The sequence below is a fragment of the Bos taurus genome, chromosome X (genome assembly GCF_002263795.3).
Source record: "Bos taurus isolate L1 Dominette 01449 registration number 42190680 breed Hereford chromosome X, ARS-UCD2.0, whole genome shotgun sequence".
Taxonomy (NCBI): domain Eukaryota; kingdom Metazoa; phylum Chordata; class Mammalia; order Artiodactyla; family Bovidae; genus Bos; species Bos taurus.
The window spans coordinates 104,958,955-104,973,475 of NC_037357.1; the positions used below are offsets into that span (position 1 = coordinate 104,958,955).

The 14,521-nt window shown below is 38.6% G+C and overlaps 1 protein-coding gene across 5 annotated transcripts in view; it reads left to right on the forward strand.

Annotated features, from left to right (window-relative positions):
- The window catches only part of RPGR (retinitis pigmentosa GTPase regulator), a 74,751-nt gene that overhangs the window by 10,399 nt on the left and 49,831 nt on the right, over positions 1–14,521 (forward strand). For all 5 annotated transcript variants that reach the window (XR_009493597.1, XM_059883814.1, XM_024988444.2 and 2 more), the window contains exons 7-9: positions 2,198–2,356; positions 7,192–7,347; positions 12,268–12,392. Coding sequence is in view for 4 of the 5 variants with exons in the window: in XM_059883814.1 (XP_059739797.1) it covers positions 2,198–2,356; positions 7,192–7,347; positions 12,268–12,392 (440 nt within the window). In the remaining variant the exon portion in view is untranslated. The remainder of the gene's footprint in view (positions 1–2,197; positions 2,357–7,191; positions 7,348–12,267; positions 12,393–14,521) is intronic.

The window sequence follows — 14,521 nt, forward strand, 5'->3', positions numbered from 1 at the left end:
GACGACAGAGGATGAGATGGCTGGATGGCATCACAAACTCAATGGACATGAGTTTGAGTAAACTCTGGGAGTTGGTGATGGACAGGGAGGCCTGGCATGCTGCGATTCATGGGGTCGCAAAGAGTCGGACATGACTGAGCGACTGAACTGAACTGGTAGTAATTTGGTTCTAAGAAAGGGCAAACTCTGGCTTGGCTAGTTTTGTTCACTACTGTGTCAGTTTGTGTCTTGAAGAAACTGACAATAAATAAATCTTGTTGAACGAGGAGGTAAGTGAATGAATGATAAATTGTTTTCCTTGGGCCAATACCACATACCAACTTATTTCCAACTTTAGGGCTCCTGGAATTGGTATAGTCTGTGCTCACTTTGTTTATGAAACAAAAAATAGAAAAAAAAAACACATGGAAAAACAAAGCAATGTGTTATATTTAGGCCTTAATAAAATTGCCAGTGTCAGTTTTTATTTACTACTGCTTTAGCCAGTAGAGAAACAAGTGCAATTAATCGTTTTAACTGATAGGCCTTACATTGAACTTTTTTGTTTTGTTTTCTGTTTTATGCCTTAAGAAAAAATAGCTATATTGATGTGTAGTTCACATACCATGCAATTCATCCATTGAAGGTGTGGGGAGCAGCAGGAATTTACAGACAGTAGTAGAAAGAGACTTGTCTGGACTTAGAAATTCCTTTCATATGAGAAGCAAGAAGCATGGGGAAAGGGAGAGGCATGCTGACTTACTAAGCACTTCCGTGCTGAGTACTTCAGAAAAAATTGTAGTACAGAAAACTTCACTTTTGTGCAAATCAATCTAGAAAATGAGTTTGGCTGTGTTTGCAGTATTTGACCAAGTTTAAACTGGCACCTACCATGTGTGTTAGATATCACACAACTTCCCTAAGTTCTGATTTGCTAGAAGGGATCTGTCTTCAACAGCTCATTATACTCATAGCTAAGATTTATTACAACAAAGGAAAGATCTGTATTCTTCAGAGAGGTCCCGTATGCACTTCCCAGTCCTTCCTCTTCCAGGGCCACACAAGGTGTGTTTTCTCTTTGGCATTGAACTACAGGGATGTGTGTGTGATGTCTCTGCCCAGGGAAGCCCTGTTCTATTTTCAGGGTCTGAGGCTTTGCTGTGGGTGGCCGGTCATGTAGGCACATTCTGCTAGCAACTCGTCATGGCACCTGAAATTCAGGCCCTTCAACAGTGAAACCAGGTGTACATCATCAGTGTTGATGTTTGTGCAAAGCAACCCTTTCTTAGCTCCTGGCTAAGCTGGCATAATTCATTTCTCCAGGTGTGTGTAACAGAATCGCCTATCACCAGCTTAAAGAACACTCCCAAAGGCTGCATTCCCAGGGGTTAGTCAGCAGTCAGTCGTGGTGTGGTTCTTTTGGAGACATGCCAGTAATACAACAAGACGTGCTGTGTTATCTCTTCTACGTGACTGACGCAGAAGCTTATGATTAGATTATGTATTTACTACAGTTTTTAAATTCCTGCTCTATAGGACTCACTTCGGTTCATAGGAAATAGTTCCTGATTTCATGAAGCTCATAGTATAGTGTGCTAAGTGTGATAACAGAAGCAGATCAATAGTATTGGTATAGACAAAGCAGCGATTAAATGACATGAATTCCTTAGCAGGAGCGTCTGTCTGGAAAAAGTGCCATCTGAGTAAAACCTGCCATCTTTAGGCTCACTCACCATATTTGCTTCGTGCATAAATGAGTTTTATACAGAAAGTTTCATGAAAAGCAATTATTTATGCAATAAGTATTATATTTAATGTAGTAGACACACTGCTAGGTTCTTGCAAATACCATAGTGAGCAAGACAAAATCCATGTCCTTTTGGGGGTTTAATGTCTAGTCATTTTGCTTTATTAAAAGTAAGTGGAAGAAGTAAGATCATCTTGTCTGTGTATTGTGAAACAGATAAAATAATTTTCTAGTTATTACTGGTAGTGGTAGTCATGAATTCTTCATGAAGATTTTGGATTAGAATAATCAAGAGGAAGGGAAAATCTACCTTTATTCCTTACTATTGAGTAGAAGTATTTCAAGAAAGGTCAGATTTTTTAAGTTTATATTTTCTAAATTTTTTATCAAACATAAGAACATGTACCAAAAAGACCAGTATTTTGTTCATGTCTCTGTCATCATGGATCCCTCTTTTTTTTTCTTCAATAGCTGAGGGAGAACTGTACACCTTTGGAGAACCGGAGAGTGGGAAGTTAGGTCTTCCCCCAAAGCTCCTGGTCAATCACAAAGTGCCCCAGCTGGTGCCTGGAATTTCTGAGAAGGTGATCCAAGTTGCTTGTGGTGGAGGGCACACAGTTGTTCTTACAGGTATGGGTGCGGCTCCATTCCCTGCTTTCTGTGGTACCTAACTAAAACCTTTTTTAACATTTGCTTATTTTTATTGTGGTAAGAACACTTAACATCTGATCCACCATCTTAACAGAATTTTAGGTGTATAATACAGTAATGTTATCTATAGGCACAATCTGATATGACAGGTCTGTAGAACTTTCACCTTTGCATAGCTGAAATCCATTAATAAGCAGCTCCCCTCTCCACCACCCTAGTCCCTGGCAACCACCGTTCAAGTCTCTGCTTCAGTGAGTTTGTATGTTTCAGGTACTTCATGTGAGTAGACTTTGCATCTTTTTCCATTAAGATCTCTACTTTTTGTTCATATAGTTAGTAAACATTTCTGGCCTATGGAAGATATTGTTAAGTAGAAAAAAAATGAATCTTGTTGAATTGTTTTTGCTTACATAATTGACATTTTCATGACCTTAACACCTTTAATGGCAGCAAATAACTTTTTTAGCTCATTTTCAAGAACACTTTGTTTTCCTCATGTATATGTATTCCATATTTATTTAAAATTGACATTAATTTTTCTGAAATACTTAATTTGAAGACGCTCCTTGTTAATAGTCTTTTCTACTTGTCATTGGTAATTCTTTTCTTTGATAGTCACAATATCTACCTTGGTGATTTCTTTGTGATTTTTATGTCTGTTATAATAATTCATTAAAGGGAGTTAAGATTGTAAATTACAGATAAGAATACAGAGTTAGAACCTTAATGATAATGTCCCTTTTGGCTTCTGAATTTTGTTTTTGGTATGACATGTGACTTCTTAGGATGCTGGTCAATATAATTAAAATATACTGTCTATTAATATGCTTACATTGATGCTCCCAGATTTGTTCAGCATTAGATTTATTTTAGATGAGTAGTATAGAGGTAATGCAGTTAGGTAGTGAATAATTATGATAGTTTTTAGTAAAAAGAAACAGTTTTTGAAGTCACCACTTAATCTTCAGTAACCCAAAGCTAGAAGTGTTCTAGACAAATTTTTAAATAACATCTAATTCTTAGATGTTAATGCTTAAATGTTGCAAGATGATTAAGCTGTATATTATCTTTAGATTTTCCTCTCTTACATCACTTTTCCTTGATTTCCTGTTCTAGTCCTAGTCATGCTTATAAAGCTATGGTTTCCCAGAATTGCAATTTCCAGATGGAATATTTTCAAAGTGAGAAATATTTTTTTCCAGGTCCTCCACTCTAAATTTGGAAATAATTCTGAAGTTTAAGATCTTTTTTAAACTTCTGCTGATAAAGTGAATTTTTATATAATTTCTGAAAGATTTATTTTAGGGATTAAACTTTAATCTTTATAAATTATCTGAAAATTTATTCTGTAGGCAGAAATGCAGTTTATTCTTGTGTCATGTATTTTTTCTGGTTTATACAAAGATTATAGAAATAATTAATTTATTAGGTTATTGAAGGTTATTCTAAAGGATGCAATGTTGACTATATAATAATGTGTCATTAAACCACATATTATAAAATATTTTCAAGATAATCTTTTAATTATACTTAAAATTTTAAAAGTGCACATAAGTACACATAAGTAATGTATTATAGTATAATAGACATTTAGCTGTCTGTGAACTTTGTTTTGAAGTTAAAAACCATATTGCCAGAAACTGATTGTTTTCTCCAGATTTTTTGGAGACTTTCGAATCTCACAGACCGTTAAAGTTTTTATATTTTAAGTTTTTTATTTTGTAAGAGAATATGAAGACCTAGAGAAGATTGCCAACTTCCAGTTTGCATTTGGCTAAATATGGACATTGCAAGAAAAATGCAATCTGTTTTCACCATTATATCATAAAGTAAGGGTCATTTTCAAAACAAAAATTTTAAAGCTCTTAATTTTATAGTAAAAGACATCCCCTTAAATTGTATAAATTTATCTGTATGGAAAATTCACTACTTCGCCTATTTTTTAAAATTTATCCATGGACCTTTAAAGGCTTTATTATGAGCCAGTCCTGTGAGAAACCTGTGTTCTAAAGCAGTATGGATAGAACTATTAAATATTTAGTCCTAATTGATAAAGAAATGGACCTAAAGAGTGTATGATCATCAGTTTGAGTAAGTACTAAGTTTAATACCTAAGAGTTATTGGATACTTTGCAAGACCATAAAGCCAAGAATAGCTAATCATCTGTTCTAAATGGTTCTCTTAACTAAAGGGAAGGGCTTGGATTAGATGATTCTCTGGGGGCCCTCCCCAGCTTTTTTTTTCTTGTGTCTATAATTCTGATCTTAAAGTCTATTTAGATCAGACTTTATTGATCTTAAAGTCAATAGAATACTTTAAAGATAATTTTAATTAGTTCATTGTTGATAAATTTATTTAAAACTTGATATTTTGATATAACTACGATAGATTACACAATACAGCTACTGGTTGTAACGATAGGGAAACAATGGATTGCTGTAGAGAAAGTATCAGACTGGAACTGGGACAAACTAAGTGAGACCAAGTGATCCATGTCATTTTGTATGTCATCCACAGCAGTTATCAGAAGATAAGAAAGGCTTGGTTATTAGATTGGGTCCACAATGAAGTCTGGGCCCCAAAGAAAATAAGAACTTAACTTCTCCAGATTATATTTAGACAAACTTAAGATCTCTACAGGGCTACACAAGTATCTAGTTGTGAAATGAAATGTAGTCTGTGAAATTAGAGTAATATTTATCTGAAGCCAACTAATCAAATCTGTTTTCCTAAGACAGTAATATTTATTAACATTGAATTACATTGTTAAAAATGTTACCAAGGTGGGATGACTAAAAATTATATTGATTTTTGTATATAATGTCGTTAGGTAAGAGTCTTCAGTCATTTAAAAATAATAGAAACTATTGTCATTGCTAATCATTCAAGCACACAAGGGAACAGAATAAGGACAAAACTTGTGTAACTTGATTCAGTGTGCCTGAACAGCCTAATTTCACAGGCTATTGTCAGACAGCCCAAGAAACTTGGAGTGATTGTTGGCCAGCTCGAGATAGACAGTTTTTTCACTTACCCAACATCCTCCTATTAAGCTGAACATTCAGAATTGGAGATACGCTATGTGATTATTAGTTTTACTAGAGATAGTGATTTTTACACTAAAATAAAGGTCTGTTTGCCATTGCCTCAGTGTGGCTTCTTATCCTTGACACACTGTGTTGTCTTTAAGAAAGAATATCTTTGTGTCTTATTCATGAAGTAAACATTAGAAAGAAAAATGTAAAACTATATGACAATAATTATGTGTTCATCAGTATCCTGTGTTGTCACAATAAGGTGAGTTGATTAGATAATTACTTTTTAGAAAAATGTTCATTTACGACTGACTGTCCCATTGTGTTTCCTGTATGTTTTCTCATTTAATCCTTGCAGCAGCTCTTTTAGAAGGGATTATTAGCATTAGGGAATTTAAGTAGCTTGTCTGCTTGCCGCAGCTAGTAGGAATGAAGGTTTGGGCTTCTACCTGAATCTGAAACTCTTGCTTCTGTAACTGCAGCAGGAGAGGCAATGTGTTGCACTGCGGAGAAGCACACAAACGCAGTAGACACTATGCTTCCTAAGGCAGGGGCCCGGAAGCATGTGTGTCTAAAAGGACACTTACATCACCACTTGTTTATCCTGTTCTTGTGCTTTTCCATTTCTCAAGACTATATGAGCTAATACTTAACTAAATTATTGGAGTTCATTTGGAATCACTTCAGAACTACTAATATCGCATAGGATGGATAAACAGCAAGGTCATATTTTATATTCAGTATCCTATAATAAACCATAATGGAAAAGAATATGAAAAGAATATATCTATATGTATAACTGAGTCACTTTGCTATATAGCAGTAATTAGCACAACATTGTAAATCAACTATACGTCAATAAAATTTTTTTTAATTTAAATAATATAGAGGAAAGGCTTTTACCCTCCTCTGATTATTATTGCACTTCCTAATAAATGAGCTTTGTGCTGTGCTGTGCTTAGTAGCTCAGTCTTGTCCAAGTCTTTGCAATCCCATGGACTGTAGCCTACCAGGCTCCTCTGTCCTTGGGGATTCTCCAGGCAAGAATACTGGAGTGGGTGGTGATGCCCTCCTCCAGGGGATCTTCCCAACCCAGAGATCGAACCCAGGTCTCCTGCGTTGCAGGTGGATGCTTTACCATCTGAGGCACCAGGGAAGCCCAGGAACACTGGAGTGGGTAGCCTGTCCCTTTTCCAGTGGATCTTCCCAACCCAGGAATCAAACCGGGGTCTCCTGCATTGCAGGTGGATTACCAGCTGAGCTACCAGGGAAGCCCTAAATGAGCTTTACCTGTGAATAAGTGTAGCATATCTGCTGTAAGTTTTAATTCTCATGCAAATTCTCCTCTGAGATTGTTTTCTAAAATAGGTTATTCCATTAAACTGCTGTTAAAAGTAAGGACTTTTTCTGTGGGAAATACTATTCGTTTATTTAAGTCAGTGAAAGGAATTAGTTTAGACAATTGATGCTTTTTGACTGAGTGGTAATCATAGGGACTTTTTTGGTTTCACTGACTTTTGTGTGTTTAGCAGTTCCTTCTATCATTATACGTAAGAGAATTAGGCCCATGACATAATTGTTACAACTGTGTACCTTGTCATTTTTCTCTCGCTTTATCGAATGTGTAGGTAAGTATTGGGTATTCTTGCATGAGTGTTTCTTTGAGAGACCCCTAACGTACTTTATAGAAGAGGGAATATCACCATTTTTCCAGATAGAATGATGATAGTATCTGTATCTCTGAAATCCTCTTCTTGTGTTTGCTTCTCCCCTTTCAGAGAAAGCCGTGTACACCTTTGGGCTGGGACAGTTTGGTCAACTGGGTCTTGGCACTTTCACTTTTGAAACTTCAGAACCCAAAGTCATTGAGAGTGTTAAGGATAAGAAAATAAGTCATGTTTGCTGTGGAGAAAATCACACAGCTTTGATAACAGGTACAGATCAAATTTCTGTTAGTATACTTAATGGAACTGGGTATATTTTATTACAAAATAAATACTATATAGAATGAATGTATCTAACTTAAGCAAAGGAATTAATAAGTGAGAAAATGTAATTCCTTGTTTAATATGCCAATGTGTAAAGTTGTAAACTCCTTTCTCATATTTTAGTTCAATTTAATATCAGTGTAAATGATTTAGAGCCTCAAAATATGTCAGTGCTCTCAGAGGTGAGACCATAGTATTATACTTTGTCAGAAAGCTGGAGTCTTTTTGAAACTATTGATTTGAAGGCTCTGAACTCTGCTCACACCAAGGGGGAAAATCTAAGAAGGAACTTATGGACTCTGTGGGAGAGGGAGAGGGCGGGAAGATTTGGGAGAGTGACATTGAAACATGTAGAATATCATGTAAGAAACGAGTTGCCAGCCCAGGTTTGATGCGCGATACTGGATGCTTGGGGCTGGTGCACTGGGACGACCCAGAGGGATGGTATGGGGAGGGAGGAGGGAGGAGGGTTCAGGATGGGGAACACATGTATGCCTGTGGCGGATTCATTTTGATATTTGGCAAAACTAATACAATTATGTAAAGTTTAAAAATAAAATTAAAAAAAAATTTTCCATGTTCAATCTGACAGTACCATTCAGGCTGAGTAAATTCTTAGAAGGCTTCTGCCACTAGGATGTGTTTTCAGGAGTGACTTTCATGCTTCCTCCACAGTGCTAGCAGAGCTCGCTCTTCTGCTCTGTAGTTTCTCCTTTTGTCTGGGAAGATGCTGCTTTGGGCCTACTTCTCAACCTCAGAAACTAGGTGCTGCCAGCGTAGGACTCAGTGAAGGTGCTTCCCTAAAATGACTGACTCACTCCTAGATAATTAATACACTGCACAATTTTAATTGCTTTGGAACAAAAGGCTCTGTAAGTTTTGTATTTGTAGCTCCCATTTCTATCGAAAAAGCAAAGCATTAAAAAGTCGGAACTCATATAATATTTCGGAGAAGGCAATGGCAACCCACTCCAGTACTCTTGCCTGGAGAATCCCAGGGACAGAGGAGCCTATTGGGCTGCCATCTATGGGGTTGCACAGAGTCAGACACAACTGATGTGACTTAGCAGCAGCAGCAGCATATAATATTTTGAAATAATCCAGATACTGGTATTTTTGTGTTTTCCTCCTTTTTTTACAAAAGTTTCTGCTATGATGGAGCTCATCTAATGGTATCTGGTTAGGGGAAGTAGGAATCAGCAAATACAAGGTACTACCATGTACTGGCCCTTCTTTCCCAGAGAATCTTTCAGAGAGCACTGGTTGCCCATTTTCCAGTATCAGTGTCCTTGTTAAAAGTATAGTTGAAAGTGTAGTCGCTCAGTCGTGTCCGACTCTTTGTGACCCCATGGACTATAGCCCACCAGGCTCCTCTGTATATGGAATTCTCTAGGCAAGAATACTGGAGTGGATTGCCATTTCCTTCTGTAGGGAATCTTCCCAACCCAGGGATCAAACCTGGGTCTCTTGTATTGCAGGCAGATTCTTTACCATCTGAGCCACAAGGGAAGCCCATTACATTAAAGTCCTTGTTAATGTACATCCTTGTTACTACATTAAAGTCCTTGTTGATGTAGCATGAAATTGAACTATATAGAATGTAAAGAATTGTTCATTCATAGTCCCAGGAAAGTTGTTGATATGTATGACTTACGGCTGGGCCCTTAAGCTCAGTTTCTCTGTCCTACTGCCATTTTCCATCAACTCAAAATTGCCACTGATAGTTGTCGTGGTCTGGGTGCAGGCTGGAAAATTTCAAGATATGAGACAGAATGAGAGGAAAATAAAGTTTATTAGAGTGAGAGACACTGTTAGAACAGTGGGCCAGCTCAAGGAAGAACCAACGTTGAACAGGGGTCCTCAGTACACTTTTATACCCAGGCTACAAGGAGTGGGATAGGGATCTTGTGGTTCATTTACTGATTGGATGAGGCATGTATACTGGATGGGAGAAGTGTATGGATGTGAGAGTTGGACTACAAAGAAAGAATTGATGCTTTTGAACTATGTATTGGAGAAGACTCTTGAGAGTCTTGGACTGCAAGGAGATCTGACCAGTCCATCCTAAAGGAAAATCAGTCCTGAATATTCATTGGAAGGACTGATGTTGAAGCTGAAACTCCAGCACTTTGGCCACCTGATGCAAAGAACTGACTTAAAAGACCCTGATGCTGGGAGAAATTGAAGGCGAGAGGAGAAGGGGACGACAGAGGATGAGATGGTTGGATGGTTGGATGGCATCACCGACTCAATGGACATAAGTTTGAGCAAATTCCAGGAGTTGATGATGGACAGGGAGGCCTGGTGTGCTGCAGTCCATGGGGTCGCAGAGAGCTGGACACAACTGAGTGACTGAACTGGACTGAATGGGGTAGGAGGGGACACAGGTTATACTGTTCCATTAATAGTTACAACGTGGGGGAGGGAAGGACGATAAGGGTCTGGTTTTTCCATTCCTGTATTACAAGACCCTCCTTGGTTTTATCTGCTCTTTCGTCCTTGGGTCACCACAATAGTAAATACACACTTTTTACAGATCCTCTAACATATAATTAGGTTATTTGGTTAAAATTTTGTAATACCTTTCCTCCTGATGAAAGAAGTTATAGCACAAATAATTGAATATTAATTTTGTTTGACTGCTTTGGTCATGAATCTTCTGCAGGGTTAGGTGTTACATGAGTTTTGTTGTTGTTGTTCAGGACTAATGAGAGGTATGCAGTGAGTTATCAGTAAGTTCCCTCCAGTTCCCCATTATAGCCAGTGGTTCATGTTTTTAAAAGCTCTCTGAGGTTGGAAGTGTGATCAGGCAGCTTGATCAGAGCTAATTTTTTCTGGCTAAAGACACTCAAGTTTAAAAAAAAGAAACCTTAACAGTTTGAACAAGGGAAGTGAAAGTCACTCAGTCGTGTCTGACTCTTTGCAACCCCATGGACTACAAAGTCCATGGAATTCTCCAGGCCAGAATACTGGAGTGGCTAGCCATTCCCTTCTCCAGGGGATCTTCCCAACCCAGGGATCGAACCGAGGTCTCCCGCATTGCAGGCGGATTCTTTACCAGCTGAGCCACCAGGGAAGCCCTGGTGAATGAGGAAATCAGGGTCAAAAAAAGGAGGAGGAAAGCAACAAAAATAGGGAGTACACATAAAGAAAGAAAACAAATATCTAGTAGTCAGAATTATAACAATCTAAATTGAGAATCTAAATGCTGGTTTATTGATTATTTATAGGGAATCTATTTGTTTTTAATATATTAAGTTTTGAACTTGCCACTTCAGTGAACTATGGTTATTTTTTCAGATAATTCTTTTGGCTTTTTTTAGTATACAATTACTTTGCCATCTTAAAGTGCAAGTTCCCAAATATGATCTTGTCATTTCCCAGCTTAAAACCATTCATTTAGGTTATTGGTGTTCTTAATATCTGCCTTAGAATCCACCTGCAATGCAGGAGACCCTGGTTCAATTCCTGGGTCAGGAAGATCCCTTGGAGAAGGGATAGGCTACCCACTCCAGTGTTCTTGGGCTTCCCTGGTGGCTCAGATGGTAAAGCATCCGCCTGCAATGCAGGAGACCTGGTTCAATCCCTGGGTTGGGAAGATCCCCTGGAAAAGGGAAAGACTACCAACTTCAGTATTCTGGCCTGGAGAATTCCATGGATTGTATAGTCCATGGGGTCACAAAGAGTTGGACATGAGTGAGCAACTTTCACTTGTTCTTAATATAGAGTTCAAAAATGCTTAATATGAGCTAATAAGATACTCTGCGGTGTGGCTGCTTCTTACCTCTTCAGACTCATCTCATACCACTCTTCCCTTTGTGCTCCAGACACGTTGGTTGCCTCTCAGCTTCTTGACTGTGTTATGCTTTCTGTGCTTGATATGTACTGCTGGCCTCTGCCTGAAAAATCCTTTGCTCCCTCCTTCTTGTAGCTAAACCCTAATCCTTTCAGCTTCAATTTGAAAGCCTTTCCTAATCACTGGATTAGAGGGAGAGCCCCTCTTTTGTACCTGTACTGGCACCATTTCCTTTATTTCTGCTTCCATGGCGCTTACCTCACTTGAGATGGAGAGTATGAAGGAAAGGCTTGAGGAGTGAAGGTTCAGACTAGCTGCTTTGGCCGCAGAGAAAAAGATTTAACTGGTGAGGTGACAAAATTACTCATCATTATCTTGGGCCTAGCTGTACAAGGGATCCCCCCAATATTGGTATCCCCAACAAGCAGCATGGTTGGTTTATGGCATTTCCTTCAGGAACTTTCCACAACCCTGAAGCAGAAGTAAGGGAGAGGATCTAGTCTAGTGGTGTTTTGGTCTCCCCAGGGGACACATGGCAGTGTTGGAGATATTTTTGATTGTCACAGTTGCAGAAGTGAGGTATTGTATGGGCATTTAATAGATAGAAGCCACGGATATTGCTGAACATTCCACAAGGCACAGGACAAACCCATACAGTTGGGAATTATCCAACCTCAAATGTCTGTAGTGCCAGAGTTGATAAACCCTCACCTAATCAATGACCTGAGGAAAAAAGAAAATAAATTGGTCAGAATACAAAAATCTCCTTCTCTTTGAAAAGGTGGTATTTATCATGAGAGCTCATGCTGGATTGCTGCTACTCCATACAACACCTCACAGGACTGGGTCTCAACTTCACAAGCCACCAAGTGCTGGTGATTTATTCTCGCGGTATCTATTGCCTAATGTTATGTGTGGACAACAGAAACCATAGAAAGTGTGGGAACATCAATGGACCAGAGTAAATTCAATGCAGAATTTAAGGGGAAAATTGCAATGTCAGTTAATATATTTGTTGTTTGCAAATAGATCCATCAAAGTAACTTTCAAAATTCTTTTTTTCATTTTAGAATCAGGCCTTTTGTATACTTTTGGAGATGGTCGACACGGAAAACTAGGACTCGGAATGGAAAATTTTACCAATCAGTTCGTTCCCACTTTGTGTTCTAGTTTTTTGAAGTATATAGTACATTTGGTAAGGGCTTCACATTTTCCTGTTTACGTGTTCATATTCCTATATTTGATTCTTTTGGGATTTCATAGAAAATGAGTCCTTTTATGTTTAGATGAAATAATAACATGGCTCTATCTAGTGAATACACTTGTGTCCTAAATGCCAAATGTCAGACATCACAACACTCTGAAAATCTGTCCTTTTCCTAATGTTTTTCCTCACTCATAGTAGTCATCTGTAAATGTTTGTTGGGTTAGATACCATTCAGACCCTCAGATCCAGCTGATAATAAATGACGAGTTTTGAAAATACTTTTATTTAGCTAAGTGCTATTTGGACAAAGTGTTGTTTCAGTATTGTCCGCATCATGCACCGTATCTCTGTTGTTTCTAACACTAGCCAATTAAGAACTATAGATGAAAATTTTGTTTAGTCTGTGATGATAATAAGGGCTTCCCAGGTGGCACAATGGTAAAGAATCCACCAGCAATGCAGGAGATGCAAGAAACTTGAGTTCGATCCCTGAGTCAGGAATATCCCCTGGAAGAGGAAATGGCAATCCACTCCAGTATTTCTGCCTAGAAAGTCCCACAGACAGAGGAGCCTGGCAGGCTACAGTCCATGGGGTTGCAAAGAGTCGGACACAACTGAGCAACAGAGTGCACACACACCACAGACACACACATGCACACACACTGATGATAGTATTGTTGCAGGAAGGGGGACCCCTTGTAGGGCCCAAAACTGGGCTCTTGTCTAACACTCTGAAATGAATTGTCTGAGGAGACACATGTGCTAACAATGCAAGAAATTTTATTGGGAGAGGGTGCCCAGGCAGAGAGCAGTAGGGTAAGGGAACCCAGGAGCACAGCTCTGCCATGTGGCTCCCAGTCTCAGGTTTTATGGCGATGGGATTAGTTTCCGGGTTGTCTTTAGCCAGTCGTTCTGACTCAGAGTCCTTCCTGGTGGTGCACGCCTTGTTCAGCCAAGATGGATGCCAGAGAGAAGGATTCTGGGAGGTGGTCAGACATGTGGTTTCTCCTTTTGACTTTTCCCGAACTCTTCTGGTTGGTGGTAGCTTATTAGTTCTGTGTTCCTTACCAAGACCTCCTGTTGTAAAACAGCTCATGCACATGGTTACTGTGGTGCCTGGCCAGGGTGGGCAGTTTCAGTCAGTGTGCTTCCCCTAACAATATCACTTGGAATTTGTTCCCCAAAGGCTCAGAGCCTCATACTAAGGAACACTTCCCATGTGATTTGACACCTATTTGATGAATACTTGCTTGGTACAAAATACTGGACTGAGGATGAGAAATACAGAGCATGCAATGATGCACACTGAGACCAAATTCTCACTCACTGAGCTTATAATCGTGTGTGTGTGTGTGTGTGTTGGTTGCTCAGTTGTGTCCAACTCTTTGCAACCCCATGGACTGTATTCCACCAGGCTCCTCTGTCCATGGGACTCTCTAGGCAAGAATACTGGTGTGGGTTGCCATTCCCTTCTCCGGGGATCTTCCCGACCCAGGGATTGAATCCGGGTCTCCCGCATTTCAGACAGATTCTTTACAATCTAGCCACCAGGGAAGCCCCTGTATAATCTTATGGGGAAGATAATTGTTTTTTAAATGCTATACATAAAACAGATCAATTTTAACTTTGGAAATATTATGAAGGAAAGGTTCAGAGTATGCTATTCTATGTTGCAATGTAGAACTCTATGAAGATACCAGAAGTCTCTATATTGTAAACACTACACAATGTTTTTTTAAGCATTTTATTGAAAATTACTTGTTAAAGTCCTTAAGATGTTGATTACGTTTTTCATTTCACCATTGTTCATGCTTGCATTTTGCTCTTGGGACTTTTAAGCATTAAACTTAAGAAACCTTCATGTAAAGAGAAGGGCTTGAAGACATGTTTATTCCAAGAGACTGATGTATTCTTGGGTCCCTTATTTCTCTTTTTTTTTTAATTTATTAATTTATTTATTTTAATTGGAGGATAATTACTTTACAATATTGTGATGGTTTTTGCCGTACATCGACATGACCCATGGGTCCCTTATTTTTAAGTAGAACTTCTCTGGTTTTTTTCAAGTTGTTAGTGTTGCTCCCAGATTAAAATAGCCTTTTCTGACTTATAAAGAG